Raw genomic sequence first — 16702 nt, 5'->3', positions numbered from 1 at the left:
ACCTGTGGCATGCATACCACAAGAGGTTTGGACAGTGTATGTGGGCACGTCTACATATACTATTAATGTGATATTGCTTATTGTGCAGTACTTGTGCAGAATTGCTTATTGTGCAGTAAAATATTGTGCAGTAAGCCTTCCCTGGGAGCATGTCTACATATGCACCTTGGGAACAAATCTACTCCCAACAGGAGCAGCCTGGTACAGGGCTACTTCTGCCCTGCTCTGCCCCTATGCAGCAGCCAGGGGGAGATCCAGGTTCCCCTAGGGTCCTATTCTGGGGTTGGGCAGGGGGAATGGGGCCTAGTCCCCATGCACATGGGGCCAGGAGAGCTCTGCCAGATGCAGTGGCAGCTGTCTCCTGGCCCCATCCACATCAAGCAGAGCTCTCCCAGCCCCATGCATGTTGGGACACAGAGCCGCCAGCCAGAACTGTGCCCAACAAGGGGCTCATCGGGAGCTATACTACTGGGGCAACTGCCAGTGATTGCCCTGCTGGACGGGGTATCTCTGCCTGCCAGAGGGCCTGCCAGCAGCTGTTCCACATGCAGGACAGTTGCTGGTCAGCCCCCAGCTGAATGGGGAAGCAGAGAGCTCTCCAGTCCCAGTGCTGTTCAGCTCCTGTCTCCTATGGGGAGTTAGAAACCGCACAATGCTGGGATGGGGGGGACAGAGAGTGACCTTGTAGTGCTGATCAGGGGGAACCAGGAGCTGGGCAACACCAGGACCAGGGATAGAAAACTCTCCACTCCCCGTCCTCCCGTCTTGGGTGGCCCCTTGCTGATGTGGCTGACTGGCAGCAAATTTGCGCCTGCTCAGCATCTACACAAGTGCAACTCTGTAGTAAACTAATTTATCGCATACTAAATGCCGCACACACATAGATAGTGATGCTTTACTGCACAGTGGACTAATCTATTGCACAGTAAAGCATGTTGTGTAGATGTGCCGTGTATGGCATATGGCAGACCAGGGAAGGAACAGGCAGTACAATGGCAAACTGAGCAGAAAGCAGACCATCAGATCAGGTAGGGAATACTAGGCAGGCAGCAGAAAGCAGAGCAGAAGATTGGGCAGAGGAAGTGGGTCAGAGTGGCACTAGGTGGGGCTACGGGGCTAATTTGTGTCATGCCTGCCAAAAAGTTTGGTTCCCACTGACTTAGGGAGCCATATTTCCTAACCACACCAAACCCAAATGTCAGAAACTGAGATCCGAAGGCCTCAAGACTTTTCTGCCTGACTTTGGCTCTCCCCCAGGTCTTTTTTATGAGAGTCTGACATGAGGCTATTTTGCATGTTGTATGCCTAATATGTATGGCTGCATTTTGGAAGTGAAACTTTTTAGGTGGATAAGGATTTGCTGGAAGGCCAGTTTACACACAAGCATAACCAACTGAGTTAAGAAACAGAAGTCAGTTTTTGTATATTTGGACAATTTCCACTGAGTTTAAGATTACTGTATAAAAGAATTTGAAGTCGGATAATGGATTTCTATTTGTGGTTTTGTGCTACTAAATTTTTGTGGAGTTACGGAGTAGTTTAAATTCTTGACTAAACTAATGTGGAAATATACAACTGTATTTAATAAAGACACTAGTTACTTTCAAAGTCAGCAGGGAAACATGTAAACCCTCTTGTTTGTTTTATAAGCCTTAATTATTAAGTTTGAAATGTTTTTCCCCTTGTTTTCTGAAACAAGTAAATTAAATCATTAAAGAATAACTGAATTGTTCTTTTTTTAGTGTAACCTCACTGCAGACAAGACTGTAAAAGATAAATGAATGCCAGCCTAAAATTTGGCACTAGATTTTTAAATTAGGCATATTTCATGTGTGGAGTATCTTTTGTCATTCATGTAAGCCAGATCCTATTCCACCTAGTAAGTGCCTAAGCCAGGACCTAGTCTTCTGTGCTCATGTCCCTGAAAATGTTAATGCAAAAGGTGGGTGGGTCCCCCTAATGCTCTCTTCTTTCTGTGGTTTAGTCTTCAGGCTAAGATGATACCATGTTACAAAAGTAGGTTCCGTATTGTTTTTTTCAGGTACTTGAACAAGATAGATCTACATTGCTAAACATATGCCACGATAGTTTCTGGGCTGCATCAGAGCACAGCATCAGATCAGGCAGAAAACACAGTGCTGGAAGCAGAAAGCAGAGCAGCAGCTTAGTCAAAGAGCACAGAGCAAGAAGCAGAAAGCTGAGCAGCAGACCCAGCAGGGAAAGGAAATCAAAGTGGCATGTGGGGAGGGTGCAAGCCAAATTTGTAGGGGCCAGACAGGTTAGCCCCTGCTGCTGTAAGGTTGGTACATGTTACAATTGTGAGATAATGGCTTGTTTTAATGGAACGTCCAGATGAAAAACCATGATTCAGCAAGTCACAATTTCCTTTCCTGTTTCCCTGCTGCTCTGGGAAGGGATTGAACTGTGCCAGGTACAGACTGAGTACAATGTATTGTGTGACCTAGTGTGCTGAGGGGAGGACAGGGGTAAAACTCCCCCCATTCGCTGCTTTATCCTGCTCCTCTTCTCAGGGCAGGGGTAGTAGCATCCAAGTGCACCCTGTTTGCCCTCTTACCTATGAAATGGTTAGCCAATGAAGGGATGTAAAGGAACATCTTGTGTTTGGTGAACTAACCAAGTTGTAATATGGTGCCATGGGACTTAAATGGGAGTTGTCTAGATTACTCTCTTTAAAAACCTGGATCCTAGATGAGCAAGGAGATTCAAATTTATGCTGACAGTGCAAGTCTTAACTTCCGCTATTCTTGACTTTTGAGAATTATGAACATAACCTTACTGGCACATTAGCATTAAGTTTGTGTCTAATTCTAATCTCACAAAAATGTGACACACTGTCCTTTGGATAAAGCAGAAACACAGCAAGGGCTAATTAAGTTTTGTATATTCACTTTTAATGAAAAAAATACCATATGAATAGAAATGGAAGTATAACAAAGACTCTTAAATTGATTTAGGAAAATACAGTGATAAATAGAGCAAGGAAAACAGTCATTTTCACTCCCAGTTATCTGTATATCATTTAACTGCTCAGTCCCTACTCAGTCATTTATGCTCCAAAACAGCCTACAAAATATAGTTTTACTGAATTATTCACAGTTAAAACCATAAAGTGTTATTTATTCACCACTGTAGTGTCCATACATTATTTTTACATTTCTTGCATGCCAAAAAGTACAAGTGACTTTTAAATAGAAAAGAATCTCTAGCAAACCATACAGTGGAGGAAGGAAAACTTGATTTCATCTGTTTCCTTTCCATTTCATAACTTGTAAATTATTACTGGCAATGTGCTTATTTGATCAAAATTATTTTTGTAAGCTACTTTTTCTTTAATGTGCAATCTCTTGGACTTCACTACCAAAACCAAAGCTGCTGTCACAGTGCCAATTAATAAGGACATAGTTTTTACCCAGAACCAGGAGGTTACATTTAGGATAATTTCCAAACCCTTCAGGCATGAAAAAATAACAACAACCCCCCAGAACTAAAATTAAAACACGTCACAGCGTTCCATAGATTAACACTGCCCCTTGTGTATGGCTTAGTATGGTCCAACTCCTAACACAGAGACTATTTATATCAGTTTCTAGTGTGTCTATATTTTCTTAAATTGAAAGAATATCTTTAGAAAAGAAATCTTATCTAGAACATATAATGGGGATAGATATACTTCAATTATGTTACTTGAAATAAAATAGCCATTATATAATGAATAAAATATCCATTATAGTAAGCTACTGGCTGGCAAACATTAAATTAAATATAGACTTTTACATATTCTGTATTTGTAGTAAAGTATTACAGCATATTAAAGAGAACCTTTTTTAAAACCTCCTGGCCAGCACAAAACAAACACTGGATTTCACTGCACCGTAATAGGTAGCTGAGAGTTATGAAGATCCCTGTCTCTTTTGGTACTGTATTCTAAGCTTTTCCAGTTGTTCTACACACTGTGTCTGGGCCAGCTTCAATGTCCGATTCTCTTCTGTCAGTGCTGCATACTCCTCAGCCAGCTGAGCAGCATCCATGCTCTCCTTTTCCGTTTGTTCCAGTCTGGCAATCAACTCTTTTCTAACGATTAAGAAAACACGAAGAGTAAAAGATAAAGTATGTCATACATGGGATATGTGAAAGGTATTAAAGCGGATTTGTTTTCTGGGTTGCATTACTCCAGACCAGTGACTCTATGGATCTAGGCCCTGACTCAGGAAAGTATTTCTATTCAAAACTGCACCTAGTCCAACCTATGTTTAATTTCACTCTATGGAACTGAGGTACCTGCCTAAATTTCAGCAGCTTCCTTAAGTGCCCTTCCTAAGAGAGACTGATTTAAGCATACACTTAAATGATTTCTTGTGTTTCTTAGTACATTAGATTTACTTAGCTCTTCCACTACAGAGCTTCACTTGTAGAGTGCCAAATCCTGTCTTTGACAAATAAGATGAACTGGATTTGGCCTGCAGGACTATACCTAGTATAGGTCTTTTTCAATGTCATTGCTCAGGGAAGAATCTTGGGACCTAAAACAGCGGTTTTGCATCCCATCTTATGCCCTGTAGTTCAAATCTGCTGGGATCTTCTTTGCACTTTGATATAGAAAGACTTGGCAACAGATTCCTCAGTAAAGATCACAGCAGCCTTCTCTAGACCTTTTTCATCCAGTTTCTTCATAGAAGCCTTCATAACACTTGGGACAAGTATAAGAAAAGACCCTGCCAAGGAGACAACTACATAAATGGGGTCCCCTCTGAATATGGGTCAAAAGATGTGGCATAAGCAGGACTAGATAAATTGTTTTCAGATGTTTAAAACTTCATACGAGTGAAAGTATTTCAAGTACAGTGAACAAAATCTTTGCTCCTTTCTTCCAAATTACTCTGCATGCAATGATAGACTAAAACAATGTAAAACTTTCCCCCACTCTAGTATATGTGCTCCTGACTAATTTTTAAAGACATTTTTCATGTTTTTTAAAATCAGTTTGAACAGCCATTTTTAGTTTGTTTTCCCCACCTTTTCTGTTCAAACACCAGTCTTCATAATGAGGAAGCAATGTACATGTTGCGGCTTATAATTACTGATCAGCCAGTTGTAACTTTATGTAATTATTTAATTTTAAATGCACAACCAGTTCTCTCCCTCCAAATCCCATTTATTTCTTCCTAGATATTAATCTATTTTTCTAATTCTGAAATGCTTCCCCTTCAGTAGCCAATCTAGTATGAGATGAGTGCCCTCAACTCTTTCTGACCTCAATAGGAGCTGAGCATGGATGAACAAATTGTTAATGGGCTCAAGCTAATTAGCAAAGCAAAATATTAAGTTTTCTTTCAATAGAAGACACATTTGGAAGTGATGGGATTTATGTTATCTGATCTGACTTGGTCTGCTAAGTACACATGCAATTTAGTTGGCCCTTTCTCTTCATCCCAAGGACAGAAATGTATCTCAGCAAGGAAACTACGTATGAGTGTGTCAGATATGGAAATCCTATTTCTCTTCACTTTGGTTCATTTTGCAGCCATTATACGGTGCATGTTGCAGTTATGAGGTCTCTGACCTCTCTTAATCTCTTCTAGCACATTAGAGATGAGCGTTGTCTTGGACTGTAACACATGGCTAGTCTTGAGTCCCAGGCTGCTACCTCCAGGATGGAGTCATAAGGTTGCAGGGCCCTATGCAGTATCAGTTGTGATTATTTCAAACAGATCTCACATTATGTCCTGCACCTGTAAGTTAATTATTTCTGAGAGCAATGACAATGGTAAGCAGTGACCAGATAGCTTCATTAAAGCAAAATATACACATGATCTTAGCTTACAAGAGGCTGAGAAGCCTCTTTTGTTTTACTTAAAAGCCTCCTTTACTTAAAAGCGTCTTTTGTGTTACTTAGAACAAAAACTTTGAAGAGAAAACAAATTTTAAAGCAATAAACTAAACCAGTGATTCTCAACCAGAGTGCTGGGGCACCTTGGGGTGCCATGAAATTCTCTGAGGGTGCTGCAGGAAGTGTAAGGAGATAAGCAAGATGTGAGGAGACAAGCAAATAAAGGCAAACTTAGGCGCTTCCTGTCTAGCTGCTCCCCCATCCTGTCTGCCTTCCCCCTCTGCACGGAAGTAAGCACCGTAATAAATAAATTAGTTTTTAAAATGATGGGGTTGCTCAATTCACAGAAGTTATGGAGGGCGCCTTGAATCTGACAAGGGATGCCTTGAGTCTAAAAAGGTTGAAAAGCACTGAACTAGACAGTACTGGTATATGCATGTACAACTTACCAGGTATCTAACTTGTCTTCCACATGGCTTCTTGATATGTCTAAATGTCTTTTATACCTTCCTCCCCAAGAGCTCTATGGTCTGGCTGGCTTGGTCTGTTCCTTTCACTCACAAACCATTTCTTCTTCCTTGCTTCAAGGAGAATCATCTTTCATAGCTGCAAAGTCCTCCTGGTCATTTAGCCTCCCAGAGAGTAACTCACTTTGTAACTCTTTGTAGCCCTGTAATCTGTTATTTATTCAGCCCCGCAAGGACAAGGCTTGCAAACTGGCAAAGGATGTAAGGCTCTTGAAGCTGATAGCTTTGTCCAACATTTTTAAGTATGCATGGGGCTGTCTTTTTATGGGGCCAATGTATTCTTCTAATTTATTCTTCCAGAGCTTCCTCCTATTAAGCTAAATTAATGCATTCATACAGGAAAGTCTTATAATCCTATATAAAATAACTTCCCCTCACAGAGCAGAGTATTGCTAAAATAATTGTATCTCAGTTTTCTAAATTATGTAGCAACTACACAACAATCACAGGTGGGCCCTTATGCACCTGCATGGTTCTACTTGTGAGCAGGCTCCACAATCTGGAATGATTTACCTTGTTGTATGTTTTATTTCAACTTTCATTTTTTATAACATAATTTTGTTCATTTTTGTTTTCATACATGCAGCTATGGTTGTTGTAATGTCTAATGATTTACAAACCTGCTGTCCCAAATCTGTTTCCTACAAGGGCAGTAAGGAGAGAGAGTGCAATATACCCATTGGGCACATCTACATGTGCCATTAATGTGCAGCAATAAACTCCAGAGCTTATTGCTCCACAGTTTATTGCTCCTGGGATGCTCCCAGGCATGTCGTTTACATGAATCAGAACAGCTCTGGCTGGCAGGGGGCCTCAGGGAGGTCAGCCTACCAGCCCAGGGCTGATCTGACTGCACTCAATGTGCAGTGGAGGGGCTGGCTTGGGCATGAGGGTGCTTCAGTGTGGGGCTAGCTGGCAGGCAGACCCCGCACTGAATTACCCTCGTGCTATAGCCAGTCAGTCAGCATCAACACTTGTGCTACTTTGCATGAAAAAAAACTCTACAGCAGGGTAGTACTTATACTACCACAGAATGTATTAGTTTCCTGCACCCTAATAGGGGCACACATGTAGATGCTGAGGAATTTACAGCACAGTTAAATAGTCAACTGGACAGTAAACATCTCGTGTAGATGCACTCACTATGGTACTTTTAAGTTACTGAAGGGCTCTTCAACTTGGGAGATGTATTTGCTGTCGCAGATTTCAGGCTCCTTTACACCAATGAAGCAATGCAAAACAGCTAGAGCAAAAGATAGGAGCCCTTATCTTTCTGTTTGCCAGTTATGACTATAACAAACCATTCTTAATTTCTCAGAGGCTTTTGTCTAAAAAGTTTTAATTATTTTTTTGTTTAGCAGAATTACATTAACAGTGGCAGTATCATACACAGCCCATGAGGTACAACCGAGGCAATTATTGCTAGTTGAAAACTTTTATAGTATTTTTAAAAGCACACTGTTAGTGACCGACTCCTTCCTCTTCTCATTGCTAAAGCCAGTTTTAGAAAAGTCAAGGATGAATCAAGCAAACTGTTCTTATTATGAAAGTCACACTTTCCTCCCTGAGGCTGCTACCAGTGGGAATATTGCCTACCTAAAAACTTCAAGATCTTGTGCAAATAAATGTTATGGATGAAACACTCCAGTTGTATCCATTTAATTGTTTTTAAAATTTTAGTCCTTTGAAACTTCCTTTCTTCAATGTTGTCTCTTGGGGCTAACAGAGAATTTCTACCAAATCTATTATTCCATTGGTTGCGATGCTAGACTGAAGGCTTGAGCTTCTACAGGTACCAGCTGCTCACTTCTGAACGTTTCAGGGACATTGCTTCAAATGTATTCTTAATTGCTTTGTTTCTTCAGTTATACAAAGAGAAAGAAACTGAACTGAATATTCAGTAACCAGCATCTGCAAAAAAGCTTCTACTTGTTCTATTTTAGGAAAAATACTGGCACTTCTGAAAGTCAAGCACTGGTTACATCTGCTAGACTCAGTTCAGGAGTAGTGCACACAGACATTATAGATCTGTAAATGAAAACCTTGCAATACCTTTAGCAAGAGAGGCTTTGAGCAAGTATCTTTTCCAAGCTCTTCTACAAATACAATTCATTCCATGTCAATAATGTTAGCTGGGGATCAGATTTCTTAAACCAGCTTAAATAAGATAACTAAGATCAGTTAAAGCCTTCTCTCCCCACTTGTTTATTTCTAGGTTCCTTCCCTCCTCCCTACACTGCTCAGCCCACACCCTAGATCATCTCTTCCAAAAAGCGACTCCAAGCTCCATTAAACTCAGGCAGGATAAGGAGTTGTCTGCCTCTGAGTCAGCAGAACCTACTTATTCTTTTCCCATCAGGATCAACACCTGTTAACAGGGTGGGTTGACGTTTCAGACAGATACTACTAGCCTGTTACAGAGGCCTAAGATTAGAACACCAGGGAACTGCTAAATGTTATGAATGGTATGGTTTATGAAGTCCACAAAAAAGGATGAGGCCACCACCTAAGTTTTGCTTGTGACCTAATCCAGAATTTGAATTTGGCTTTCAGAGGTTAAAGAATACCACACTAAGCTCTTGCACCATCTAGCCTTTTGTTATGGACTCCTAATACGTAGATCTAGCATTGTGCAATCAGTGTTTCCTTTAAGCAGCTACACTGTGTTTAAATATTAACAGAACTGATAACGCATTTTGTAATATGTTGCCAAGCTATTTGAATCTATGAGGAAATCTGAAATGTACTTCTTCAAAGTACATGTTCATTTTTTTCTGGGAACAGTGTGTTTTACATGGCAAAAATGCAATGAAATGCAAATCCTACAGGACCAAAAAGAGAAATGAAACAAACTGGCATATTCTTAATGAAAAGGCCTTTATTCTCGCTTTTGAAGTGAAAGCTACTTCTATGGAAAGTAGAGATGGCTTTTTATGTCATTAACTATGAATAACAAGTATAACTGCAAAGGCAAGAGAATTCTGCTAAATCTTCTCGAAGAAATAAAGTAGAGAAATTTGCATAGAGATAGATAGTACCACCCAGGTATTAATCTGCAATAGGGGTGGTGCTGGACTGCTTTTGCCGTGTGAGCTTTATCTCAAGAACAGCTGACATCAGGGTCATATGCTTATTGTAGCACCCCTTAAGAAACTGTCACTGGTTGAAGACCAGTGCCTTACCACTACCAGTTCATTCAGCATTTTGGGGTAGATTTCAGCACAGGGGGACCTAGGAGAGCAAAGAATTGTAATAAATTGGCTGCTCTTTGGGGAGAATGCTCCCTTTACATAATCAAGCAACAGCCAGCAACAATATGGTTTATGCTATAAAACAGAGTCCATGATACAGCAAATTACAGCATGCCAGAAATGTGCAGTTCCAGCACCTCAAGGGTGAGTGCTGACAGCATTATAGAACAGGCTGACCACTCAGTTTTTCATGCTTAAAGGCCATTTTGCACAGGTAGAAGAAATACCCAAGATGCTAGTCAATGGGTAAATGGAGCATGTGTAATAATCAGCAGAATATGGTCAGTGAGTTTGGCTTACAAAGCTCCTTTTGGAACATCCACAAGTACCTCAAGATAGCTCACTGAAGAGAGACAGAGGTCTTTAGTGAGCTATTTTTGCTTCCTTTGCTCAACGTGCAGCAAGGGTCAAAAAAGTAAGAGAAATGTTAGGATACAGAGGAATGAGCTAGGACATAAATAGTATGTGAAGTATAAGTTGCTATTCCATGGACCAATGCTGCAGCCTCATCTGGCATATTGTGTGTCATTTTGGGGACCCTGTTTGTAGCAGGGAAAAAAACATTCATCTGAAAAGACTGAAAATAAGGAATATAGCTAGGCAACATGTAAATAAAATAATGAATGGTAAAGGGAAGAAGAGAGGGTAGTTGGGGAGTATTTAGTATATATAGAATATGATTATCATGGAGTATATCGAGCCTGGATTTTAATTGGCATTAATTTACTCCATAGTGGGTGCAACGAGATGTTTACTGTGCAGTAGATGAATTCACTGCACAATAAACATTGTGCATCTATATGTGTGCCCCTATTAAAATGGAATAAACTAATTTACTCCACAGCAGGATAGTACATGTAGATACAAGTACTATCCTGCTGCAGAATTGTTTACTCAGCAGCAATGAACATGTGGATGCTGACATAGCTGCCTGGGGCACAAGGGTCCTGCCAGCTAGCCCCGCACTGAAGCATCCTTGTGCCCCAGCCAGCCCCTCCACAGCACATTAAGCTGGGGGGAACAGCCCCAGGATGGCAGGCTGACCCCTGGGCTCCCTGCCAGCTGGGGCTGCTCCAACCCAGCTCAATGTGCTGCTCTCCTGGGGGTATGTGTAAAAACGGGCCTGGAAGCAATAAAATCCAGTGTGATAAGCACCAGAGTTTATTCAAATGCACTAATATGCATGTGTAGACATACCCAGTAAGGAGGTAACAAGCAACTGAACACACAGTTGGCAATATATACGCACCTAGAAACTAGATGTTAGGGAATCCAATCTGCCTTGAGCAAATGGCTACCCGGGGATGAAACTGCCTAGGGGAGTAAACACATTTACAGACACGTTCTGGGAAGGGGGGGCACAGTGGCTTTACTTAGTGCAGCTCCAAGAACTGCTTTAATTAAAGCACCCAGAGCATCACATGTATCAGCATCTCCATGCTGAAAAATGGGGGGGGGCTTTCAAGTGCCCCGCCCCATTTTTCAGTGCAGGGATGCTGAAACACATGACACAAGTCTGCGGGAGTATTGTAATTACCATGCTCCAGCAGACTTGATTAATTGAGTCTGCTTCAACATGCTGTAATTACAGGACATCAGAGCAGCCTCCCTGCCCATGTATAGGAGCCCATTGTATATTCTATGTAGTAACCTGTCCACATAGTAAAGTTAGGCAGAAGGCAGGACAGGGTGCCATTTATGGTGTCTTCCACCTGACTTAAGACTAACTTGGCCAACTAAAGTTGCTCTAAATTTTTCAAGCACTAACTTTACCCTGGCTTTGACTTATGTATGTGGGCTGCGCATCATTCATCAGTTCTGCTTTTACTAAATAGTAAAGCCCGTTTACTATTTAATAATCATGTCATGCATCTGCCACAGGAACAAGAAGATATTCAATTTGATGGAAAGAGAGCAGATACAAAACTGATCAAAGCACACTTTTTTTTTTTTTGCCCACCCACAAACAATTAATTTGTGGACCTTATTGACACAAGACATCATGGAGGCCAGGCACTCAGGAGGCATTGTAACAGACCTGAATGTTTATGTGAATAACAAGAATACCCAGGTTTATAATAATAGAGATTTGAAAAATAATCAATCAAGAGCTTTGGAAGGGATATCAATCCTAATGTGTTGGTGTATTAAGCAACTTAAAAGTTTGGGAATGTAACTTTACCTGGGATGGGTTATCACATAAAAATGTCTACAGGATTTCTCCCTCTGAAGCACCTACTAGGGACAGGATATTGGATTATATAGTTCACTACTTTGATTCATTATATGAATTCTTATGTCCTCCCATTAATTTGCTTTTGAATATAGTTTCCATGTATTGCTTCTCAGAAGTATTTCAATGTGCTAGTAACATTCCTAGCAAGGATGGCTTAGCAGTACACCGATATGGAGATGAACATTGGTCAAGTCACAGAAATACCCACCCCTCAGTAATCTGAATGCTGGTACCACACACAGGCTTTACACAAACAGCCCATGCCTTTGAAAGGAAGAACGGGAAAAAGAGAATAAGGCAGATCCTCCAAAAGGTAAGCATACTTTTAAATAAGTGTCAACTACAATATGTGTAGAGGAAGGGAAGGGAAAAACATGCATGACTGAGAAGAAGAGCGATCCCAGACCAAGTGATAATTGCACAATATTTTCTCCAGAGATATGTTAGAACCATCTGGGGGAGGAAAGAGATAAAACCAGACAGAGCTAAGTATATAAAATTATAGCAGCAACCATGACAACTCCAATATTTAACTACATAATCCAGGGTCATTAGCTAGTAATAGCAATATGACAAGAGCTCAAAATAACCAGCCGTTCCATTCCTTTCACCCAAACATAGAGATCCAAAAACATCTGTTATGGAAATACATGTACATTTCAGGAACATAAATTAAATTACATTCCTGGGTGCAAATGTGGTGCGTTCTTGCTTCCACACCCCTTTCATTCTTTTCTCTCTCTCCTTCTGTTCCAGGCTGATTCTGATCTCGGATCTGGACACTCAGCTAAATTCTCTGCTGATGTATAAGTCATGTAAAGACCACAGCATCTTGCCCATTTACACCAGCAGAGAATTTGGCCAATTTCCTTTTAAATTCTCACTATCGATTACAAATTTGACTTCATTCTTTTTCTCTTTTCTTACATTTCTTTCAAGAGCAACATCTTTCATTTCAACACCTCTTTCATGTTTCTCTTGTGCTCTACCCTTAATCCCCCCATCACTTGCATTCTGTTGTGAGACACAAACTGAAGCCAAATTTGGTCAGTAATTTGGGCAGAAAAGTAATGAGAAAAAATGTCAAAGACAATGTTTTGTTTTGACACTATTTTGACATTTTTAAAGTGAGGTATTCTGACTTTCCATTTCAGGATGTTTCATTTTGAAATGTATACAAATGTTTTTTGTGGGGGGTTTTAAAAAAGGATATCGCCCACCCAAAATGGAACAAGAGGCTGTTTTAAATTGAACAAAAAATTGTTTGATCCCCAATTATTATTTTTAAAATACCTATTTTTATTCAGGTTTTTTTTTGTTTTGCCAAGGGAATAAAAACCAGACATTTTCTTTTTGGATCAATCTGAAATGTTTTTAATATTATTATTATTTTTAGTTTGGTCAGCAAACTGAAAAAAACAATTATTCACACAGCCCTTGTCTTTGGTTTAGACCAAGCTATCATCTTCAATATACTGAAAAAGGTTTTCATACCACTCCCAGTAGTGCTTGTTGCCAAGTGACATTTGACCTTTGAATTCCACAGGTGCGCTAATCTCTGGAGAGGAAGTTAAGAATGCTGGGAGCCATCCAATATACCATTTGTTAGCTTTTGGTAAAATGTGAGATAAGTGGGAGAATAATGTTGTACAGGCTACTATTTGTTTAAAATATAATGGACACATTCTACATTTTCATATACTTATGGCACTTATTATTTAAGAAAATAGTTTAGAGTTATGTAGAATATTTAACTATTATGAATCCACATTTCCATAGAGTCAAATTTAAATTGGTGGTAGTTAGGACTTTTGCAATAGCACTCAAATTGTGGATTTCAGAAAGATCAGAAAGAGTCCAGTATTTCAATCTTCTGTCAGTTAAATTATAAATATGTTAAGGTTTAATACCCCTAGTGCCATCCCTCTTCTTTAAAAAAAAGGCAAAACACTCTTTCTTTCTAACCTGTTGAGCATTCAATATGCCATTTCATTCCAGCCACTATGATCTGCTCTAGCCTACAGAACACGGACACTTACTCACACCTATCTTCCCTAAAAATATCATACTGTTTCTGTCTAGAAAAGTAAAGTACTACACAAAAAGCAAGAGTCACCTGGATGTTCTCTTTTAGATAATGTGATTTAAGAGCTGGTGAAGGTGCTGAATTGATGTCCTTATTTGTCTGGGCATTTCTAATGCACCCTCTACCCTGAGCACTCAGTATATAATTAGGAGGTATGTAAGAATGGACTACAAGGAAATTACATTTCTCCCTCAATCATAGGAAAGTAGGGCTAGAAGGGACCTCACAAGATCATCTAGACCAGTCCCATGCTCAAAGCAGAATCATCCCTAACTAAACCATCCCAGCCAAGTGCCTGTCCAACCTGTTCCTGAAAACTTCCAATGATAGAAATTCCACAATTTCTCTAGGTAGCCTGTTCCAATGCTTGACTACCCTCATATTCAGAAAGTGCCTCCTAATCTTCAACCTAAATTTCCCATGTTGCAGCTTGAGACCATTGCTCCCAGTCCGGTTCCCTATGGCTATGGAGAAAAACCTGTCTCCATCCTCTCTAATTGCTTTTCAGCTATTTGAAGACTGTTATAAAGCCCTCCTCCAGGCTAAATAACCCTGGGCGTGTGTAGACAAAACAGAGGTTTACTTCACCCTAAATTGAAGCAGTGTGTTTTTAAAAACACCACTTCAATTTAGGGTGAAGTAAACTCCCGTGTCATATACACCCCTGTCTTACCTGCCTCTCCGGTGACAGGGAGAGAAGGACAAGCTGCTCGCAGGCAGAGCAGTCCCTGGGCTTTGGCGAGAGGGGGGTGTGCAGGGGCTGGTGCTTCCCTCTGCGGCAGTGGCGGCCTCCCCCAGGCAGCACCCACCTGCAGGCACCTGGCTCGGGCGGTCCCGGGGGTCACTGCAGCCGCAGAGGGAAGGACCAGGTCCCCGCACAGCTCAGGCAGGCTCCAGAGAAAAAAAAAGATCGGGTTGGACCTTTTTTTTAAAAAAAAATCGATGGAGCCTGCCTTCCCTGGCTGCTGCCAGGCTGCCTGCATGGGCTGCCTGCACACATAGGCAACTGGTATGGGGTGCATGGGGGTGCACGTGCTCCCCCTGTTGGGGCCGGTGCCCCCTCCGACAGCCAACACTGATGCTATTGGTAGGGCTGGTGCCCCCCCTGACAGGGCCGCCACCATCAGCAGCTTCTGCGGGTGCCCCTCCAGATTCAGGAGGCACCAGTCGCTCATGCCTACACAGCCCCTGAGCCACACGGAGACCAGAGCTTTGCTTTGTGGCTGTAGGGAAGCAAACTAAAACTCCTCAAAGGTGTTTTAGTTTGCTGCACTCCAAAGTCACTTAAGGTGCATTACGCTGTCAAATGTGTTACAGCAGCTGGAATTAATGTTCAATATACCGCCAACGCATGCAAACACCAGCGCCATTAAAGCGGTGCAAAAGCATTTAACCTGCTTTAAAGTGTTGTGTACACATGCCCCTTGTTTCGTCTACGCACGCCCCCTAATTCTTTTAGTCTTTCCTCAGAAGTCTTGTCTCCCAGGCCCTTAATCATTTTTATTTTATTTTTTTCAAACTGTCCACATCTTTTTTGAAGTATAGGACATAGTATTCCAAGTGAAGCCTCACCAGTGCTGAATACAGCAGAAGAATCACTTCCCTTGATTTGCAAGTGACACTCTTGTTAATATAACCCAGTATTTTGTTTTCTTTTTTTACAGCAAGAGCACACTTTTGACTCACATTCAGCTTCCGGGTCCTTCTCTGTAGTATTGCAGCTTAGCCACTCATTTCCCAATCTATATCTGGGCACACAGTTATTCTATCCCAAGTGCACTTGTCCGTGTTGAATCTCATTTGATTAATTGCAGACCATTTCTCCAACTTATCCAAGTCATTCTGGATCCTAGCCCTACCTATGAGGTGACTGCAACTCCAACCAACTTTGTGCCATCTGCAAACTTGCTAAGCATGTACTTGATCCCATCATCCAAATTTTAATTAAGATATTAAGCAATACCAGACCCAGAACAGACCTCTGGGGAACCCCAATTGATACCTCCTTCTAACTAAAAATTGACCCATTGACAACTAGTCACTGGGCATGTCTACACATGCATTTGCATCTGAGATCAGTTTACTTGCAAGTAAACTACTTGTGAGTAAACACTTCTGGGCAGGCGTCTACACATGCAAGGACTTGGCAGCAGATTTGCTGCTCTTAGCATCAAACTGGTGCCACTTCCTGCAGCCTGCAATAGGCCCCTGCTGCCATTGGGGTGAGCTCCAGGTTCTGACTGCAGCTGCCAGCAGTCAGCAGTCATCTTTAAAAGCTAGTCCCGCTCTCTGCTCCCTGGCCAGCCACTTCCCTGGCCAGGAGCAGTGTGCACAGTGCAGGGGCAGCGCGTGGCAGCTCTCTCCTTGCCCGCTCTGCCTCCCTGCGGTCCCTGGCTGCAACAACCAGCTCCCTAGACACCTGCTGGCCATCGTCCAGGCCCTGCTGGCCTGCCCGGATCCCCCACATGCAGCAACTGCTTGCCTGGCCACAGCATGCTGTCCCAGGTCTGTAGTGTAGCTGCTGCCCAGACCCCATCCAGCTGGCTAGACAATAGCAGAGAAACTGACAATATGCTGCTAGACATCACAGCCAGAGTTGCCCTCACCTTCCAAACGTGCACTGGTGGAGTGAGCCTTCAGGTACCTGAAGGGACACTGGTGCACCCTCACTGCCCACCTCGAGTTCACCGAGGACAACCTCTACTGGGTCATCATCGCGGCCTATGTGCTTCATAACATATGCGAGGCCCGGGG

General features: G+C 41.8%; 1 protein-coding gene across 2 annotated transcripts in view; it reads right to left on the bottom strand.

Moving 5' to 3' along the window:
* Window positions 1-2890: 2890 nt before the first annotated feature.
* The window catches only part of MAP3K7CL (MAP3K7 C-terminal like), a 51960-nt gene continuing 38148 nt past the window's right edge, over window positions 2891-16702 (bottom strand). For both annotated transcript variants that reach the window (XM_014599010.3, XM_019476031.2), the window contains one exon: window positions 2891-4092. In XM_014599010.3, the coding sequence (XP_014454496.1) occupies window positions 3912-4092 (181 nt within the window). In that variant the 3' untranslated portion in view covers window positions 2891-3911. The remainder of the gene's footprint in view (window positions 4093-16702) is intronic.

This window comes from Alligator mississippiensis, chromosome 1 (genome assembly GCF_030867095.1).
Source record: "Alligator mississippiensis isolate rAllMis1 chromosome 1, rAllMis1, whole genome shotgun sequence".
Lineage (NCBI taxonomy): Eukaryota > Metazoa > Chordata > Crocodylia > Alligatoridae > Alligator > Alligator mississippiensis.
The sequence above is the reverse complement of the archived record's forward strand: the minus strand, read 5'-3'. Positions and strand labels throughout refer to the sequence as shown.